This window comes from Mustela nigripes, chromosome 1, assembly GCF_022355385.1.
Source record: "Mustela nigripes isolate SB6536 chromosome 1, MUSNIG.SB6536, whole genome shotgun sequence".
Lineage (NCBI taxonomy): Eukaryota > Metazoa > Chordata > Mammalia > Carnivora > Mustelidae > Mustela > Mustela nigripes.
The window spans coordinates 49761780-49779423 of record NC_081557.1 but is presented as its reverse complement, the minus strand read 5'-3'; the positions used below and the strand labels follow the sequence as shown (position 1 = coordinate 49779423).

The following is a 17644-nucleotide window of genomic DNA, read 5'->3' as shown; positions in this document are numbered from 1 at the left end:
TTATTCATTTATTTGACAGACAGAGATCACAAGTAGGCAGAAAGGCAGGCAGAGAGAGAGGAGGAAGCAGGTTCCCTGCTGAGCAGAGAGCCCGATGTGTAGCCTGATCCCAGGACCCTTCGATCATGATCTGAGCCGAAGGCAGAGGCTTAACCCACTGAGCTACCCAGGTGCCCTGGAAATTCTAACTTTTTAAATGTACCCTTTCTAATCCTCCTTTGCCAGCTCACAACACTACCACTCCCTTATAGATTAGCAGTCCTTTTACTGCAAAGGGCCGCAATGTAATTTGGTATTGTTTAGCTGCCCTTATCTTTTTAGAAGAAGTAAACTCCCACAGAAGATAAACCAACAGTAAGATATTAATATGAGAGCATTAATTTTTCAAAGAAAATCTAATATGAGTACTCTTAGTTAGCAGTGGGGCAAGGAATAGGATTAACAGATAGGAGAAAACATCACCAACCAGACTCTAAGTCTAGCACCTAAAAGACTAGTCTAAAAGCTAACTTACTGCCTACAGGAACTTGTTAAGACTACTTAAAAAATGTTAAGACTACTGACATCTATAGTTACCACAGAAAATTGGTATAAATTATGGTACACTTATACAATCTGTAGGCCCTGGTCAGGCTTGCAGTGCCCATTCCAACAGTTGATCCATGTTCATAGACTGCTCATCACCCCACAGCTGTATTAATTCCTCATGTGTTTTGCTAGTCATTATAACATATCTTTCAACTACTGTAGCAAGAAAACACTGGTGACATAGTTGAATGGTGACATTCAAATTATATCTAGAAAAAGATGTTAGGTTCAGATGATAGGACTTGCACAAGGCAGCCTTTGTAACCATTTAAGATTAAGTATGTTGGTGTTTCAAGGTAGCATGTGCAGAGTTATAAAAGGCTTAGTAAACCCTTCAGGGATTCTTGCAATATGAGTCCTTTACTCTAAATGGCTGAATACCAACACCACCACCTAAGTGTGTATCTCCCATAGGGAGGTGAGTAGAGTTACACTCGCCAAACAGCCCCAACCTGTTATCTCTTCTGCAGCAGTACTTCAAAGATTTTGGAAATTCTACTGAACAATGAAAATGTCTTCCAAAGTTAAGATTTTCTAAAACTCTTTCTAAGACTAATATATACATAGCAAACACAGGTCCTCACAGTTCTTTAGAAAGAACAATTTCAAAGTAGTAACATTCTCATCACTAAAAATCAAAATGCTCTTACTATAAGTCTTCTACTCATTTAAAAAGGCAATTAGAGGAGTGCCTGGGTGGCTCAGTGGGATAAGCCTCTGCCTTCAGCTCAGGTCATGATCTCAGGGTCCTGGGATCAAGTCCCACAGGGGACTGGGATTTGCCCAGCAGGGAGCCTGCTTCCCCCCAACTCTCTGCCTACTTGTGATCTCTCTGTCAAATAAATAAGTAAAATCTTTTTTTAAAAAGGCAATTAGAATATCTGTCTGTATAAATAGCACTTTCTTAGCCAGCATAGCCATATGTGGCTGCCTGCAGTCTTTTCATCAAATGAATTTTGCTTCTAACCCCATAAGAAAGCCCACACAGCTGCAAGAGAGTTGACCTGGATTTGGAATTGCCTCCTACACCCAAAACTAGAGTGTCAGCTAAACTCTCCGGGCTTAAATATTCCTACCAGCAAGGATTCAAAGAACTCCAAAAACTTAGTGTTCAGGCATTTATAAGAATTGTGGTTGTTCTCAGAAGACTTCATTTCTTTGGGACTAATTATGTGAAAGATTTCAAGAATCAGTAGTTTTCTCCTGCTTATCAATTGACCAAATCAACCTTTAATACATAAATAAACTATGGAGGAAGAGAAATGTTGAACTACCTTCCAATATCAACAGTAGAGAATCATGCTGTTAATGAAAATATTGTAATGAAAAGCTGCAAGAGATATCAAAACATAAAATTCAGGGTGGGGGGGGTTAGAGGAGGAGTGTGGGCATTCCACACTAAGATAAAATTCCAAGTCAAACATTTTTATCCTCCAGGTTTAGATATTTAAGCATAATCTACTGTTCAAGAGAACAATACAGCAACATCAAAGAGCAAAGTGACTCATGGCAATTAGAAAACAAATGAATGTTCAACCATAAGAATTTACTGTCTGACTCAGCAGGTACAAGACAGAAATTAGCAATAATGTTGGAAGAGATAAGGACTGTATGAGGGCCTAAGTGTGAAAGGAAGAAAGGAAGTCAGCACTGAAGCTATGGATGGATATGGGCAAAACACTTGGGAAAAATGTAGGCTTGCAAGGTAGTGTCCATACCTGGAAGTTTATAGAACTGGTTTCAATTCTGGTATACAGTCTAATTAGCTTTGATTATTAGGGTTAATTAATGTCTCTGAGTCTGTTTGGTTATATGCAAAATGGAAATTTAAAATGCCAATCCCACAGGATTGTTATGATGAACAACAACTCACTTTTGTAAGATTTTAGTTTTCATTCATATGCAGTCTCACTCCATGTTAATCAGTCTATAGGTAGCACATCTCCATTTTGTAAATGAGGAAACAGGCTCAGAAAACTAAGTTATTTGTCCAAAAATCATATTATTAGTGTCAGAGTTAACTAAAACTTGAACTCAGATCTTCTGACAGTTTCTACTATGCCATAGCTGTTTCTGAAAAACAAATGCAAAACATATATAATAACATATAGCCTATTAACTTGCACAAATTGGAATAAATTAACATTTAAAGTCTTATGTAAAAAACAAAGTATCATCCATTCTTATCAGTATACCTGAAATATTTCACAACTAAAAAAAATTTAATTACACATCTCACCAGAACATGGGTTCTGCAATACTTTGTTTGGCTATCTACTCACCTCAAAGACAATGAGAAAAACTACTATTTATGTAGGTCTTCATCAAGGCCTAGCCAGATACATTGTAAAGGCTATGCTGTCCAATATGGTAGATACTGGCCACAAGAGATAATTGAGCATTTGAAATACAGCCAGTGTATATGAAAACTGCATTTTTAAATTTTATTTAAAGTTTAATTTAAAAACTGATACTTGCCTCAGGTTTTGGAAAACTTTAAAAATATATCTGGAACTACCTGGGTATGTGAATTTATGTTCTCAACTCTAAATTTATATAACCTAAATACCTTTACTTGTTTCTTTTCTTTTCTTTTTTTTAAAGATTTTATTTATTTATTTGACAGAGAGAGAAATCACAAGTAGGCAGAGAGTCAGGCAGAGAGAGAGGGGAAAGCAGGCTCCCTGCTGAGCAGAGCCCGATGCCGGGCTCCATCCCAGGACCCTGAGATCATGACCTGAGCCGAAGGCAGCGGCTTAATCCACTGAGCCACTCAGGTGCCCCTACTTATTTATTTTCAATAAAAAATTAGTCTGAATTGGGGGCGCCTGGGTGGCTCAGTGGGTTAAGCCGCTGCCTTCGGCTCAGGTCATGATCTCAGAGTCCTAGGATCGAGTCCCACATCGGGCTCTCTGCTGAGCAGAGAGCCTGCTTCCCTCTCTCTCTCTCTGCCTGCCTCTCCATCTACTTGTGATTTCTCTCTGTCAAATAAATAAATAAAATCTTTTAAAAAAATAAAAAAAATAAAAAAAAATTAGTCTGAATTGGGATGTGTAGTAAATATAAGATACACACACGGTCTCAAAAACTCAGTAAGAAAAAAGGAATGTATAGTATCTCACTAATAATTTTTTAATATTAATTATAAGTTGAAATAGTATTTTAGATTAATTGCATTAAATAAAATATATTATTAAAAATAATTTCACTTTTAAAAAGATTATTTATTTATTTATTTATTTGACAGAGAAAGAGAGAGAGACAGTGAGAGAGGGAATATAAGCAGTGGGAGCAGGCAAGGGAGAAGCAGGCTTCCCACCGAGCAGGGAGCCCGATGCAGGGCTTGATCCCAGAACCCTGGGATTGTGACCTAAGCCGAAGGCAGCCGCTTAACAGCTGAGCCACCCAGGTGTCCCTCTTTTTACCTTTTTTATGTGGCTCTTAAAAAATTTTACATTACAGGGACCCCTGGGTGGCTCAGTTGGTTGGATGACTGCCTTCGGCTCAGGTCATGATCCTGGAGTCCCAGGATCGAGTCCCGCATCGGGCTCCCAGCTCCACGGGGAGTCTGCTTCTCCCTCTGACTTTCTCCTTGCTCATGCTCTCTCTCACTGTCTCTCTCTCAAATAAATAAATAAAATCTTAAAAAAAAAATTTTACATTACATATGTGGCTTACATAATTCATCTATCAGACAGCGCTGATATAAGGGAAGTGTATGCAACTAAAGGTATCTCAAAGCACATGTAACTACAAAAGAAAAAAAAAAACAACTCTTGACATCCAAGGCAGTAAAAACTGTGATTACTATACAAATAAAATAAAGATGACAAACATATATAAATTACAGTATAAATATTTAAAGTAGATATATGGGTATTAACCCAGTGTCATTTAGAGGATATAAAAACCTACCTTGTTTATCTCATTCACAATAAATCCTTCTGAAGCTGTAACTTCTGGGATGCCATCCTGGCCAATTCCTTGACAAGTTAGGCTGCCATACAAAGTTGGTTTTCCTACATAACACAAAAGAAGCGTTGTCTCAGGAAAATAATAATTTAACATTGTTCTCCTTGAAGATTTAATTCAGGCATCTATATAGATGGCAGGAAATTGGTTCATGAAAGAAAAGAAGGTACTTGTATAAAGTAAGGTGAAAAGAAAAAACCCCTGGTCTGGGTGAACCTAATTTGGTAGGAATATGCTCCATGAAAGAAAAGAAGGTACTTGTATAAAGTAAGGTGAAAAGAAAAAACCCCTGGTCTGGGTGAACCTAATTTGGTAGGAATATGCTCAAGAGCTAAAAATTAGATACAAAGATTTAAAGTTACGGCATTTGTGAGAAAGCTACCAGGGGGTTCCTGGGTGGCACAGTCAGTTAAGCACCCAACTCTTGATTTTGGCTCAGGTCATGATCTCAGAGTTGTGATCTCAGGGTCCCAAGATGGAGCCCTGGACCATGGTGTGAACTCAGTGCACCGTCTGCTTGAGTTTCTTTCCTTCTCCCTCTGCTCCTGCCCCCCACCAAAAATAAATCAATCTTTTTTTTTTTTTTTAAGATTTTATTCATTATTCATTTGACAGAGAGAGAGATCACAAGCAGGCAGAGAGGCAGGCAGAGAGAGAGGAGGAAGCAGGCCCCCTGCTGAGCAGAGAGCCCAATGCGGGGCTTGATCCCAGGACCCTGAGATCATGACCTGAGCCGAAGGTAGAAGCTTAACCCACTGAGCCACCCAGGCGCCCCCAAAATAAATAAATCTTAAAAAAAAAAAACAACCCTACTAAAGCAATCTCAAACTCAGTTTTACTGACTGTGAAATATAATTCTTCCACGATGAAAGATGAAGATCAATATGCACACATGCATTTAGCCACAGTATATACACATAATACATAGCATTGAGTTACGCTTCAGTAATCTAGAAAATCTGCTTAAGGAGAACACTGTTTTTGGTGATGGGGCCTAAATAAAATATCCTACACATAAACTGGTCAAGAACATTTGAAGATTAGGAGCATTGTGCAAGGAGTCTGAGCCAAAAGAAAGTATGAAGCTCTCTTCTAACTCTCTTCTAAGGGTAGTAAATCCCCCTACCTCTAAAAGAAGGCATATTAATTTGGGCAAAAGGACATTACCTGGGGGGTGACAACTTAGCCAGGCTTCCCCTTCATCCTTCCTATGAAGAGAGACAAAAGACTAATTAGGCTCATTAAATGCTGAAAAGGATGCCCCTGGTGCAAGGGAGAAAGAAGATCATATAATCTTCAGTTTGGATAGTACTTAAGTATGACTAGTCTAATATCTCATCCAGGCTTATATTATTATAAAACAAGATTTATTAAAGAAATATTGATGCATTAAGTGTTTAATGAATAGATGTCTATTGGTTAAATAAATATTCAAATACTTCAAAAACAGGTTAAATGACTATTCAAATACTTCAAAATAGGTTAAATGAATATTCAAATACTTCAACAACAGGGAGTTCACTATTCATTTATAAGTTACACAGCTCTGAAAAATCACAAATACTTTATATTTAGATATTTACTGGGATTATTGTAAGCTAAGCCCTGTGCTAAGCACTTTGCAAACAGTATCATTAATCCTCACAATTTAAGAAAATGTCTTTTATTATCCCCATGTTAAGATAAGACCGAAGCTCAGAAAGTGACTTGTCCAAGGTCACCTAGCTATCTGGAAAGCAGGAACAGAAACATGGGACTAGTATGCAATTTCTGCACTCCACCAGCTCACACTGACTTTTTATGTGTTTTAGAATGCACCGCCCCAATCATCCCAATCTTTATTTCATCACTCTAACATTTTTAGGTTATAGTGAAAAAGACCTATACTTTTCAATTTTATTTTTTTACTTTTTTATTAACATACATATTTACTTCAGGGGTACAGGTCGGTAAATCATCAGTCTTACACAATTCACAGTACTCACCATAACACATACCCTCCCCAATGTCCGTAACCCAGCCACCCTATCCTCCCCACCCACACACCCAGACCTACACTTTTAGGACAGAAAGATTTAGGGGCACATCAGTCGGTTAAGTGTCTGCCTTGGCCTCAGGTCATGAACCCAGGGTCCTGGGATAGAACCCCGCATCGGGCTCCCTGCTCAGTGGGGAGTCTGCTTCTCCCTCTCCCTCTGCTCATCCTCTCTCTCTCAAATAAACACATAAAATCTTAAAAAAAAAAAAAGAAAGAAAGAAAGATTTAGGTTGACAGTAACTCTCTATCACTGGCTACAAAATCTTGGACAAGTTACTTCCTGATTCCTCTCCTGCATTCTCTCCTAGGCACCACTTTGTGGTGGTCCTCAGTAAATGTCAATGTCCTTGCTTTATTACTTATCTTTATTACTTTACTACTTATTGTAGTAAGTAATGTGTACTTTATTTTGGCTCACATAGTAAAGCATAATTTTCTTAATTGCAAAAAGCTATGTTTTCATCTTTACCATGGATTAATGTGAAAAACCCCTATTAGTAATAACAGTTGCCATTCATGGCACTGCTGTACTCATCCTGGTGCAGAGTAACAACCTGCACAGTATACGATCAATAAATATGTTAAATGAATGGTTTGCTGTGCATCCCCAATTACACTGTCAGCTTCCTAAAGGCAGGAGCCATCCTTTAAATTTAGATTATTCATCTAAACTCCACCCGCACACAGCCTGGACATAGTGGATGTTACATTGTTTCCTGAATAGAACTGTGCAATTTATCTAACATAGCACTAGGGGTCTTAGGAGGATACAAAGATTTCATCATAAACTCAAAGACAACGTGGAGGTGGTTGAGTCGTAGGACCTTTGCAAATAACTGACGAACAGTAAATACTTGCTAAATGACTGACTCCTCGCCCAAGAGTCTTCCTGCCTCCCAGTTTTCCTGTCTTTCTCCAACTCATTGGTCCTAGTTCTGATACTGGGATCACAGCACATATACGTTGCCTCAGGACAGCTCTGCTGAAAACGAAGACAAATGATCATGTGGGTTTGCTACATCCAGTGATCCCTCAGCCAATGATGTAGGTAATCTCTATCCTGGACTGGATACAGCTTTCCTTAACGCAAAGACTACACGCGTTACCCTCCTCCGTCCCGGTCCTGGGCCTTCATTCACCTGAGGGCTTGGGCCCAGTCGCTCTGAATCCTCAGAGGCGCCGCCATCTTAACCCCGCCTCTTCCGCTCTTTGCCGGAAGTGGGTCGCCAAGGGGCTGCGACAAGGACTGGGGGCGGGATCTATACTGAGAGGCCACCAATGAATACATGTGGCGGGTTCCTCTCCCTCCCACTTCCGCACTCAGGTTCCCCACCTCCCCTCTCCCCAGAGTGGTTGGTTTTCGGTCTGAGGGTCGGAAAAGTTCCAACTGCCTGCAAAACTGACGTCGACGTGCTAGAACGCGCGTCCGAGTTCTCGTGTCCAACCTGATCGGTGAGCACTGCCTACCGCGTCTTTGCGCAGTGAGGCGTAGCGGGCACAGCGGTACAGAGGGTAACTGCCGCTTGCGCGCATGCGTTCTCTCGTTAAGTCGGAGAGTAGCTGCAGGTGACTTGGACAATTGAATTTCTCTGCTTTCCCAGGCCTTCCCAGTCCAGGCCAGCTGCCGACTGTGTAGCCTGCCCCGATCTCCAAGCATGGGTCTTCCTCTTTTTCACTCCAGGGAAGACTGAAGCCGGATGTAGTGGGGAGAGAATACCGTGACATTTACTGATTCCTGTTGTCCGTGCAATTTTCGTTCATTATCATATTAGTCCTTACATTAATTCTATGAGTTAACTGTTATTAAGGAGGAAGCTAAAAAGATTGTGTGGTAAGACGTGGTGCTGGTATTCGAATCTGGATCTCTTGGGTTAGAATCCAGGGCACTTTTTCTGTACGGTAATAAAACTCATGTATTGAACTCTATGGACGTGCCAGGCTTCTTAAGTGCATTATCTCATTTAGCCTTCGACAGTCCTGTGAGATAGACACTTTTTTAAAGAGAGACTACGAAGTGATTTTCTTAAGGTCTTCCAGTTAGTGACAAAACTAGGTTTCCAATCCTAGTCCCTTTTCAAAGCTTATTTACCCCTTCCTCAGGTTTGCCTCCAAAGCAAATGACTTTTGGGTAAGGCTTTGGAGTCCTTAAATCTTTGTAATTTCCGCACTGCTTACTATGGCCAACAAGACCTTGCTATGATTAGATACTTTCTCATAACGCCAATTTCATTTGTTTTACAGTTCTCTTCTTATGCTATTCCTCAGCCATACAGAACTTCCAGTTCCTTTCCTGTGTTAAATCCTGTCTCAACCTGTGATTCTCCTCTTCCATTGATTGGGAATAGACCTTCTCCCCATCTCTGGCTAACTCCTATTTATCCTTCAAGTCTCAGTTTAGGAATCATTTCCTCCAGGAAGCCTTCCCTGCCTGTTCCTGCCATGTCTGGATTAGGTGTTCCTCCAGTGTTTTCCCAGTCTTCGATATCCGTACACACTGCCTTGTAGTCTGTTTATTACATAGATTATACACTATTAAGGCAGGAACTCAGTCAGTCTTGGTCACTCCTGTATCCTCTAGCGTAGTGCCTCATGCATGATACATACTTAATGATCCTTTGTTGAATGAACCAGAGAGACACAGGAAAGGCATTAAAGAGTACTAATTCCTTTAAAGCCTGTCATGGTGAAATGTGTGTAAAGGCTGAGTTTATTTCCCTTCAAACCTTTCTCAGATTCTTTCTGTAGGCTACTTTCTACTGGGTGCTGTGAAGCAGATGATCTTAGGAAGACAGTCTGGGCAAATCCACCTCACATTAAGCACTCTCATCTCACAGACTCATCTCTTGCCCTGGCCCATGCACGCTACAGCCACACGGAACTCTCCATTTCTCCTGTATGTCAAACTCTACCCATATTTGGTTGCTCTCCCAAATGTTAAACCATGTTCTTTTCCAACCATAGGAAAAGGCTAATAGGAGAAAAGAAGAGAGATTAATTATTTTGGGGGTGGATCCAAGACAGGTGCTCCAAAAAGGTGACATTTCACCTATTTTAGATTCCATTAGCAGAATCCATTCTAGCTTATTTAGTGCTGTGCTAAACACTCTCATATACTTGTAATTTCATTGAGTTCAAACCATTTTGCAGATCTGTTCTCTTGCCAGGCCTATTGCTGATGGCATCAAGATGAATCAGGCCGAATATCTGTTCTCAAATAAGCTTACAGTCTCCAATGGGAGACAAATGCATAAATAGGCTAAACCAAACCAAAATAGGTTTGGTCAGTGTTATTTATAATAGGGGAACCTCATAGTCACATCCCTACTCTAACCTTGCCTCCACTGATGTTCCAGAGATTCCCAAAGATGTCAACTCAAGGCCATACCTGGGCCCGACAGGTGAAGAAGGAAGATGAGGAAGAGGACCCCCTGGACCGGCTGATCTCCCGTTCTGGCTGTGCTGCTTCCCATTATGCAGTACAGGAGTGCATGGCCCAACACCAGGACTGGCGCCAGTGTCAGCCGCAGGTACAGGCCTTCAGGGACTGCATGAGTGAACAGCAGGCAAGGCGGCGGGAGGAGCTGCAGAGGAGGAAAGAGCGAGGCCATCCCACCACTGAGTCTCCAAACTACCTATCCCCAGAGAATGGCCCTGCAGAAACTAGCTCCCAGAGAGATCCCGGGAAGAAGTCCTGAACAGCAGAAGTGTGGGCCAAGAAGTATAAAACTCGGGGATTATCTTCAGCTAAGACTGACGTTGAAAGCTCGGCAGCCATGGGTTTGGACATGACTGCTGTAAAGAGCTGTGATATTTTCATGGTGAGATACCACACATCTTCACCAATATTGAATATTGACTGGTATTTGCTAAGTAAAACAAAGATTGGGGTTAATGGATGGTCTTCTGTCCTACATCTTGGGTCAGTGTGCCAAGTACTGATTACATGGACACTTAATTTGAAAAGTAAATTCACAATCTAAATGTAAATTGGTTACCTGGTCAGGTCTTCATTTATTCATCATTGGTTCAACACATGACTAACAAGTTTTTCTAAGACCTTTCCTTGTGCCAGCTACTGTGTGAATGAATAATATGATCTGATGGGATGAATAATAGGATCTCTTTCTTCGTGTTACTTAGTCTGGTTTGAAGGGTGGAAATAAAACAACATTAGAATAACTAATTACTAGCCATTATGTAAGTGCCTTTATCTTTCCTTGGTTGATCTGGATATTTCATTTAATCTAGTAGAAGGAAGAAAACATACGGGAAAATAAACACTGAGTTCCTCTTATATCCCAGACAGATGCAGAGTCTGACCTCAACATGCTCACAGCCCAACAAACACACAATGTTGCCTGACATTTTAAAAGACACTTTTAGGGGCGCCTGGGTGGCTCAGTGGGTTAAGCCGCTGCCTTTGGCTCAGGTCATGATCTCAGGGTCCTGGGATCGAGTCCCGCATCAGGCTCTCTGCTCAGCAGATAGCCTGCTTCCTCCTCTCTCTCTCTCTCTCTGCCTGCCTCTCTGCCTACTTGTGATCTCTCTCTGTCAAATAAATTTAAAAAAAAAATCTTTAAAAGGCACTTTTAACAGACACCTGGGTGGCTCGGTCAGTTGAGCGTTTGCCTTTGGCTCAGGTCATGATGGAGTCTGGCATCATTCCCCACATCGGGCTCTCTACTCAGCAGGGAGCCTGCTTCTCCCTCTCCCTGCCACTGTGCCTACTTGTGCACTCTCTCTGTCAAATAAATAAGATCTTTTTTTTTTTAAGTGGCTGAATCCCCTTTATGCCATAAAAAAGTAAATAAATAAAAGGCACATTTAACATAAAATACAGATTTTCAGCTCTTAAAAAATGGAGAAGCTATCATCATGGAGCTTATATTCCCACTTGACAATTTGCTGGAATTGAGTAATGATTCCTCTTTGAGAGGGTTGTATTCTCCAGTTAATAACAGTTGCCATTGCTTCTCATTTTTCTTCTATGGAACTACATTGTGCATTCTGTTTTCTGTCTAGTCCTGGGAGGCATTTGGGAGTGGAAAAGAAGGTGGAAGAGTAACTCCTGCCATGGAAGCTAGAATGTAAAGGGGTGTATGCTCTCATCATTATCAGTAACTTTTTTTAAAATTTTATTTATTTGATGGCAAGAACATAAGCAGGGGGAGCAATTGAAGGAAAGGGAGAAACAGACTCCCCGCTGAGCAGGGGAACGTGATGTGGGGCTTAATCCCAGGACCCTGAGATCATTACCTGAGTCGAAGGCAGACACTTAATGATCGGAGCCACCCATTGGTAACATTTCTTGAGCATCTATGTATTAAAAGTGCAAATTTGAAGTATAGTAAGCCCTAAAACTACTTTGAGTCTTTGCATTGGTGACTGGGGAGGAGAGAAAGAGAAAAGAGGGGAGAAGATGAGAGGAATACCAGTTTAAAGAACAGTAAAATCCCAATTAGTAATCAGTAAAGACTCTGTGGGGCCCTGTCTGCTCAGTGCTGTGGGTCATCAGAACAGTGTGGACTGGAGCTGTCAGGAAGAATTTCAAAGGGAGTTAGTTGAGTTGAACCTTAAGTGATGAAGGAAACATTACCTCTTTGTAACATATGTAACAGAAAGGTGTACCATCTACAATAAGTAAAAAGTACCTAGAAATAAGTGGTGCCTGGGTGGCTCAGTCAGTTAAGGATTCAACTCTTGATTTTAGCTCAGATCATGATCTCAAGGTCCTGAGATCAAGCTGTGTAGGGCTCCGTGAAGATTCTCTCCCTCTCTGCCTCTCCCCATTGTGCCCCCGCCCCCCAGCTTTCTCTCTTTAAAATAAATAAATAAATAAATAAATAAATAAATAAATAAAAATACCTAGAAATCAGTAAGAAGCAAACAGCCCAATTAAAAACTGAGCAAAGTTAAATGAAGTAGTATTAGCTATTTCTATTAACAAAAATCAAAAGTATTTATAACAGCCAGTATTGGTGGGGATGAAGAACAGGCACAATCACACTGAAGGGATAGTAAGTTAATAAAGCTACTGGAGGACAGTTTGATGGGATCTATAAATATTTTATCTTTTTTTAAAGATTTATTTGAGAGAGAGAATGTGCGCACGTGCATGGGGGTAGGGGTAGAGGGAGAAGGAAAAGCGGATTCCTCTCACCGTGGAGCCCCATGTGGGGTTTGATCTCATGACCCTGAGGTCATGACCTGAGCTGAAATCAAGAGTTGGTCACTTAACTGACTGAGCCACCCAGGTGCCCCAGGATCTGTAAATATTTTAAACATTTATATATTTACTGGCTGGCTTTGTCAGAGGAGTATGCAACTCTTGATCTTGGGGTCATGAATTTGAGCCCCATGTTGACTTTAGAGATTACTTAAAAACTTAAAAATATATATTTCAACAGCAATTCTTTTAGGAACCCTCTTGAATATATTTTTATAAGATGTATATACTGTTATGTTCACTGCAACATTGTTTATATAGTGAATAAATGTTCACCATGCAAAACTCCCATCAGTAAGGACTATATTTGCTTATATATTCAAATTTTTTTAAAAGATTTTATTTATTTATTTGACAGCACAAGTTGGCAGAGAGGCAGGCAGAGAGAGACGAGGAAGCAGGCTCCCTGCTGAGCAGAGAGCCTGATGCGGGGCTCGATCCCAGGACTCTGGTATCATGACCTGAGCCGAAGGCAGAGGCTTTAACCCACTGAGCCACCCAGGCGCCCCAATATATTCAAATCTTTTACAAGAGAAATGTATCTACATATTAATTTATGTAATTAAAATAGAAATAACTGTCTGTGGGGAGGGCGGGTGGGATTCTAGTAGAGGAAGGACAGGACTCACTAGCAGACTAGCTTACAAACCAGCTAAGTGCAAGTTTTATAAGACTCCACCTCTAACACAGAGCTAACACTGGGTGGGTCACAGAATGTATTTGGGCGAAGCGGGCTTTGTTGCCACTCAAATCTGTTTCCTCAAGTAAATGAGGAAATTCTCTATTATGCCTATTAAATAGGCATAATAGAGAATTATTATTTTCTTGGCACAGAGAATTAAATGAGGGATAATAATATAAATAGCAAATAAAAATTATTAGCATTTTTGAACTATTAAAACTATTATATTTATAATGTATATATGTAATAAATACTGTCATACAATATTTATGAAGTATTTAACTCAGGCTGTTTGGTTCCAAAGTTTGCTCTCAATCTCTAGGACACACTGCTTTCAAATCCCACTATGCCACTTACTAGCTGTGTGGTTTGGGGCAAATTACTTAACATCTCAGGATCTATTTTTTCTTCTGAAAAATGCATGTAAAACCTTCCTCATAGGCCTTAAAACTAATAAATGTAGACCTTCCTCATAGACTTGTTGAAAAAATTAATTTTGGTAAAGAGCTTAGGAAGTGTCTGGTACATAGTAAGCATTCACTAGATGTTAATTGTGTGCTAGGTGCTCTCCTGAGTTACATTTTCTCAGTAACCCCATTAACTCCCCTTCACAGAAGAGGAAATAAAGGTTAGATTAGGGGCTAGACTTTCTTTCTTTTTTTTTTTTTAATTTACCTTTTTTTTTTTTAAGATTTTATTTATTTATTTGACAGAGAGAAATCACAAGTAGGCAGAGAGGCAGGCAGAGAGAGAGGAGGAAGCAGGCTCCCTGCTGAGCAGAGAGCCCGATGTGGGACTCAATCCCAGGACCCTGAGATCATGACCTGAGCCAAAGGCAGCAGCTTAACCACTGAGCCACCCAGGCGCCCGGGGCTAGACTTTCAAGTGTGTCTTATTCTTAGGTCTATACTGTTCTGTTCTGTGCTCTCCTGATCTTCCACTGCCTGGTATGATGCTTAACAAATAGTAAGTAACTATTTACTATGTAAATATTATGGATTTGTTTGTTTGGCTGGCTTTTTTAGTGTTTTACAAAAAGGAGGTTAACCAGTGCACCTTGCCCACAGTGTTCTAGATTGGCATGTTATTTTAGTCTTTCAGCTCTGGAGCCTACAGCCATGGAGCTGTAATTTAAGGTGGTCCATGCTTGTCCAGAACAATCTATACCTACCTCTGTACAGAGGCTTGGTGCCAGGGATGAGTGGAGAGACTTGGCTGGGTGTCGCTGTGGCTCATGAGTTGGCCATTCCCTGCAAGGTCCTTGGCTGGGGACTTGGCCTGTGCTCAGTACAAAGTTGCATGGTAATGTGTTTTACTAGGTGAGTAATAAGAGATGCTTCCCAATCTCCCTCCCTCAGGTAAAATTTCCAGGCTAAGTCCTTGAGCTGCTGACTAGAAATCCAAAGAGAACTGGAGCCAGTTCAGGTTGAAACCTTATGCTTCCCACTGTATAGAATGATAGGGCTCTCTGCTCCAGCAGGGACTTACAGCAGGCAGAAGTGGGAGGAATTCTTTCCTCCTTTAGCAGCAATCTTCTGAAGAGTTTTCATTCTTTGGAGCTTGGGCATCTTTCAGAGCCTGGGCATTCTGTCTAAATGGTGACCTAAACCTGAAATGACTAGGAATGAAAGTTATTCTGGGGGGATTTATAAGAACTCAATGAATCATTTCAGACTCTCCAGGGAGATCACATATTTGAAGACATAAATGACACAAAGAGGTCAAAGTACACATTAAACTAGCGCAAGACACTTTGGCCACTTGTCTTCAGTGCCTTTCCGGCAGGTCTAGTTCTAGACCCAACCAAGGCTTGCACAGAGAGCTTTCCTTCCTTACGTAAACCTACCCTTTTAGAGTCCACAGCTGGCAAATTCCAGCCTTCTGTGGTGGTGGCAGAAGAAGGCATCCTTAGCCAGAGGAAGGGAACTAAAACATGAAGCTGAGGAAACTGTTGGCCTTAACTAGGAAGACTGCCAATTCAACCCCATTCAATCTTCCTGGAAGCTAATGATCTACACAAAATGTCAGTTCTCAAAATCTCAGTAACGTGCACTAAACCAGAAATTGAGTGAACTGGAGCAATCCCTGGCTGGCACTGGCTAACCTTGGAAAAGTCTGCTTCCCTCTTAGGCCAGTGATCTCATCTTTTTACAGATGAGAAAAATGAAGACCAAAAACAGATTATCCCAAAGGTTGTATACTGATGGAGCCAAACCTAGCACCCAGCTGTTCTAAATCCCAATCCACTGACCTTCCCTCTTGTCCCTCCTGCCTACCCCTCATGTTATCACAGAGATTCTAGGCACATTCAAAGGAACATTCAAAACTAAAAGTATGCTGAAGGAATGAACTAGTGATAGACACAACAACATGGATAAAACAGGGTAAATGAAGTCAGTCACAAAAGGGCATATACTGTATGATACTTATATGCACTTCTAGAAAGGCAAAACTTCACCAAAAATGAGATTAATGATTGCTTCTGGAGAAGAAGGACTCAAAGAAAGTAAAGGAACTTTCTGGCGTTATGAAAGTGTAATCTTGATAGAAGTATAGGTTTCATGGGTGACTGCATTTTTTTAAAAGATTTTATTTATTTATTTATTTTAAGGGGTTGGGATGGGAAGCAGAGGGAGAGGGACAAGCACATGGAGGGCTCAATCCCAGAACCCTGAGATCATGACCTGAGCTGAAATTAAGAGTTGGACACCTGGGACACCTAGGTGGATCAGTAAGTTAAGCGTCTGCCTTAGGCTCAGGTAATGGTCCCAGGGTCCCCCTGCTTCTGGGAAGCCTGCTTCTCCCTCTGTCAAATAAATAAATAAAATCTTTTTTTAAAAAAGGGCTGGACACTTAAGGGGCACCTGGGTGGCTCAGTGGGTTAAGCCTCTGCCTTCAGCTCAGGTCATGATCTCAGGGTCCTGGGATCAAGCCCTGCATTGGGCTGTCTGCTCAGTGGGGAGCCTGCTTCTGCCTGCTTGTGATCTCTCTCTCTGTCAAATAAATAAATAAAATCTTAAAAAAAAAAAAAAAGAGTTGGACACTTAACTGACCCATCAGGACCCAAGCATTTTAAAAACTGATCATTATACACTTAAGATCTGTTGTTTCATCATAAATATAAATTATATCTCAATTTAAAAAAAACTTTTTAAGAAGTGTGCTGAAGAAGTTTGGAAGGGAAAATAATCCAATATTTACTGAGCACTTGCTAGCCCATTTGTATATATTATCTCCATCTCAAATTCCTAAAAAAGGGAGTATTCCCATTTTACAGATCAGAAAACTGAGGTTTATGAGGTTAAAATAATTCACATGAGTCCCTAAGAATAGTTAAGTATAGAAAATAGGAATAGCCTAGGTTTCTCTGACTCTTTCCTTTATAATAAGTTGTCTCAGGGAGGGTGGGAAAGTTATTTTCAACCTTGTGCAAGAAACTTACACTCCATTTGACTTCACTGCCATGTGATTCTAGGAAAGTCCATTTCCTTCTGGACCTCACTGGAGAGAATCCGATGAAGCTCATGATTGTTTTGTAACTCTGAGGTTCTAATAATCAGAATACCTCCCATCCTTCTTGACAGGATAAGGCATTAGAAGCAATTTCCATTTATCTCAGGGCAGACTAAGGAGTAACAAAAGCTCTTTGACTCTGGTGAGAGGATAAATCATCAACTAGGTCAGTGACAGGAGAGCTCCAAGGTGAGGGAATCCAGTTGCCTCCTATTCAAGAGAAAAATCTGACTCATCCCTCAGTGATGTAATGGAAAGGGATGGACTGGGAATCAAGAGATCTGAATCCTGTTCCAAGGCATGCCTGTGAGGTGTGCTGTGACCTTGGGTAAAAGCACCCTTTCCTGGGTCCCTAACCTATACCTGCTAAAGGAGAGGGTTAGGCTAGCTGGGTCCTAATGTTCTTCAGCTCTAGTGTCTTGTCAGTTTATTAAACCCTGTGTCCTGCTTGCACAAATAACTAACAAGGAAAAGTCAGAAACAAAAAGAATGCAATTTTCCAGGTTCTAAATAGAGTCCTCAGGACATGGGGACCATGTGTAAGTATTTGTATACATCTGTTTATTCATCTTGATCTTCCTGTCTCTATACATCTCCCCAAATTACACTCATCCATTAGCAACTT

General features: G+C 40.8%; 2 protein-coding genes across 6 annotated transcripts in view; one reads left to right on the top strand and one right to left on the bottom strand.

The window, feature by feature from the left end:
- The window catches only part of PAAF1 (proteasomal ATPase associated factor 1), a 43969-nt gene extending 36165 nt beyond the window's left edge, over window positions 1-7804 (bottom strand). For 3 of the 4 annotated variants that reach the window (XM_059410422.1, XM_059410447.1, XM_059410437.1), the window contains exons 1-3: window positions 7738-7804; window positions 5728-5768; window positions 4504-4607 (exon numbers count right to left, since the gene is read on the bottom strand). In XM_059410422.1, the coding sequence (XP_059266405.1) occupies window positions 4504-4607; window positions 5728-5768; window positions 7738-7784 (192 nt within the window). In that variant the 5' untranslated portion in view covers window positions 7785-7804. Of the gene's footprint in view, window positions 1-4503; window positions 4608-5727; window positions 5769-7704 lie in introns of all 4 variants that reach the window. The other variant, XM_059410428.1, reaches the window with a different exon arrangement.
- Window positions 7805-7895: 91 nt separating this feature from the next.
- LOC132011905 (cytochrome c oxidase assembly factor 4 homolog, mitochondrial) lies at window positions 7896-10789 on the top strand. 2 transcript variants are annotated; one of them, XM_059391218.1, is made up of 2 exons: window positions 7896-8050; window positions 9952-10789. In XM_059391218.1, exon 2 carries the CDS (start codon window positions 9964-9966, stop codon window positions 10291-10293), a length of 330 nt encoding a protein of 109 aa, XP_059247201.1. In that variant the 5' UTR covers window positions 7896-8050; window positions 9952-9963; the 3' UTR covers window positions 10294-10789. The 2 variants fall into 2 exon arrangements, with proteins under 2 accessions (XP_059247201.1, XP_059247208.1); XM_059391225.1 differs by lacking the exon at window positions 7896-8050 and adding an exon at window positions 8089-8164.
- The last annotated feature ends 6855 nt before the right edge of the window (window positions 10790-17644 follow it).

What these genes read in the sequence shown, in the direction of transcription:
- LOC132011905 (XM_059391218.1), top strand. Translation starts at nt 9,964, where the DNA reads ATGTCAACTCAAGGCCATACCTGGGCCCGACAGGTGAAGAAGGAAGAT.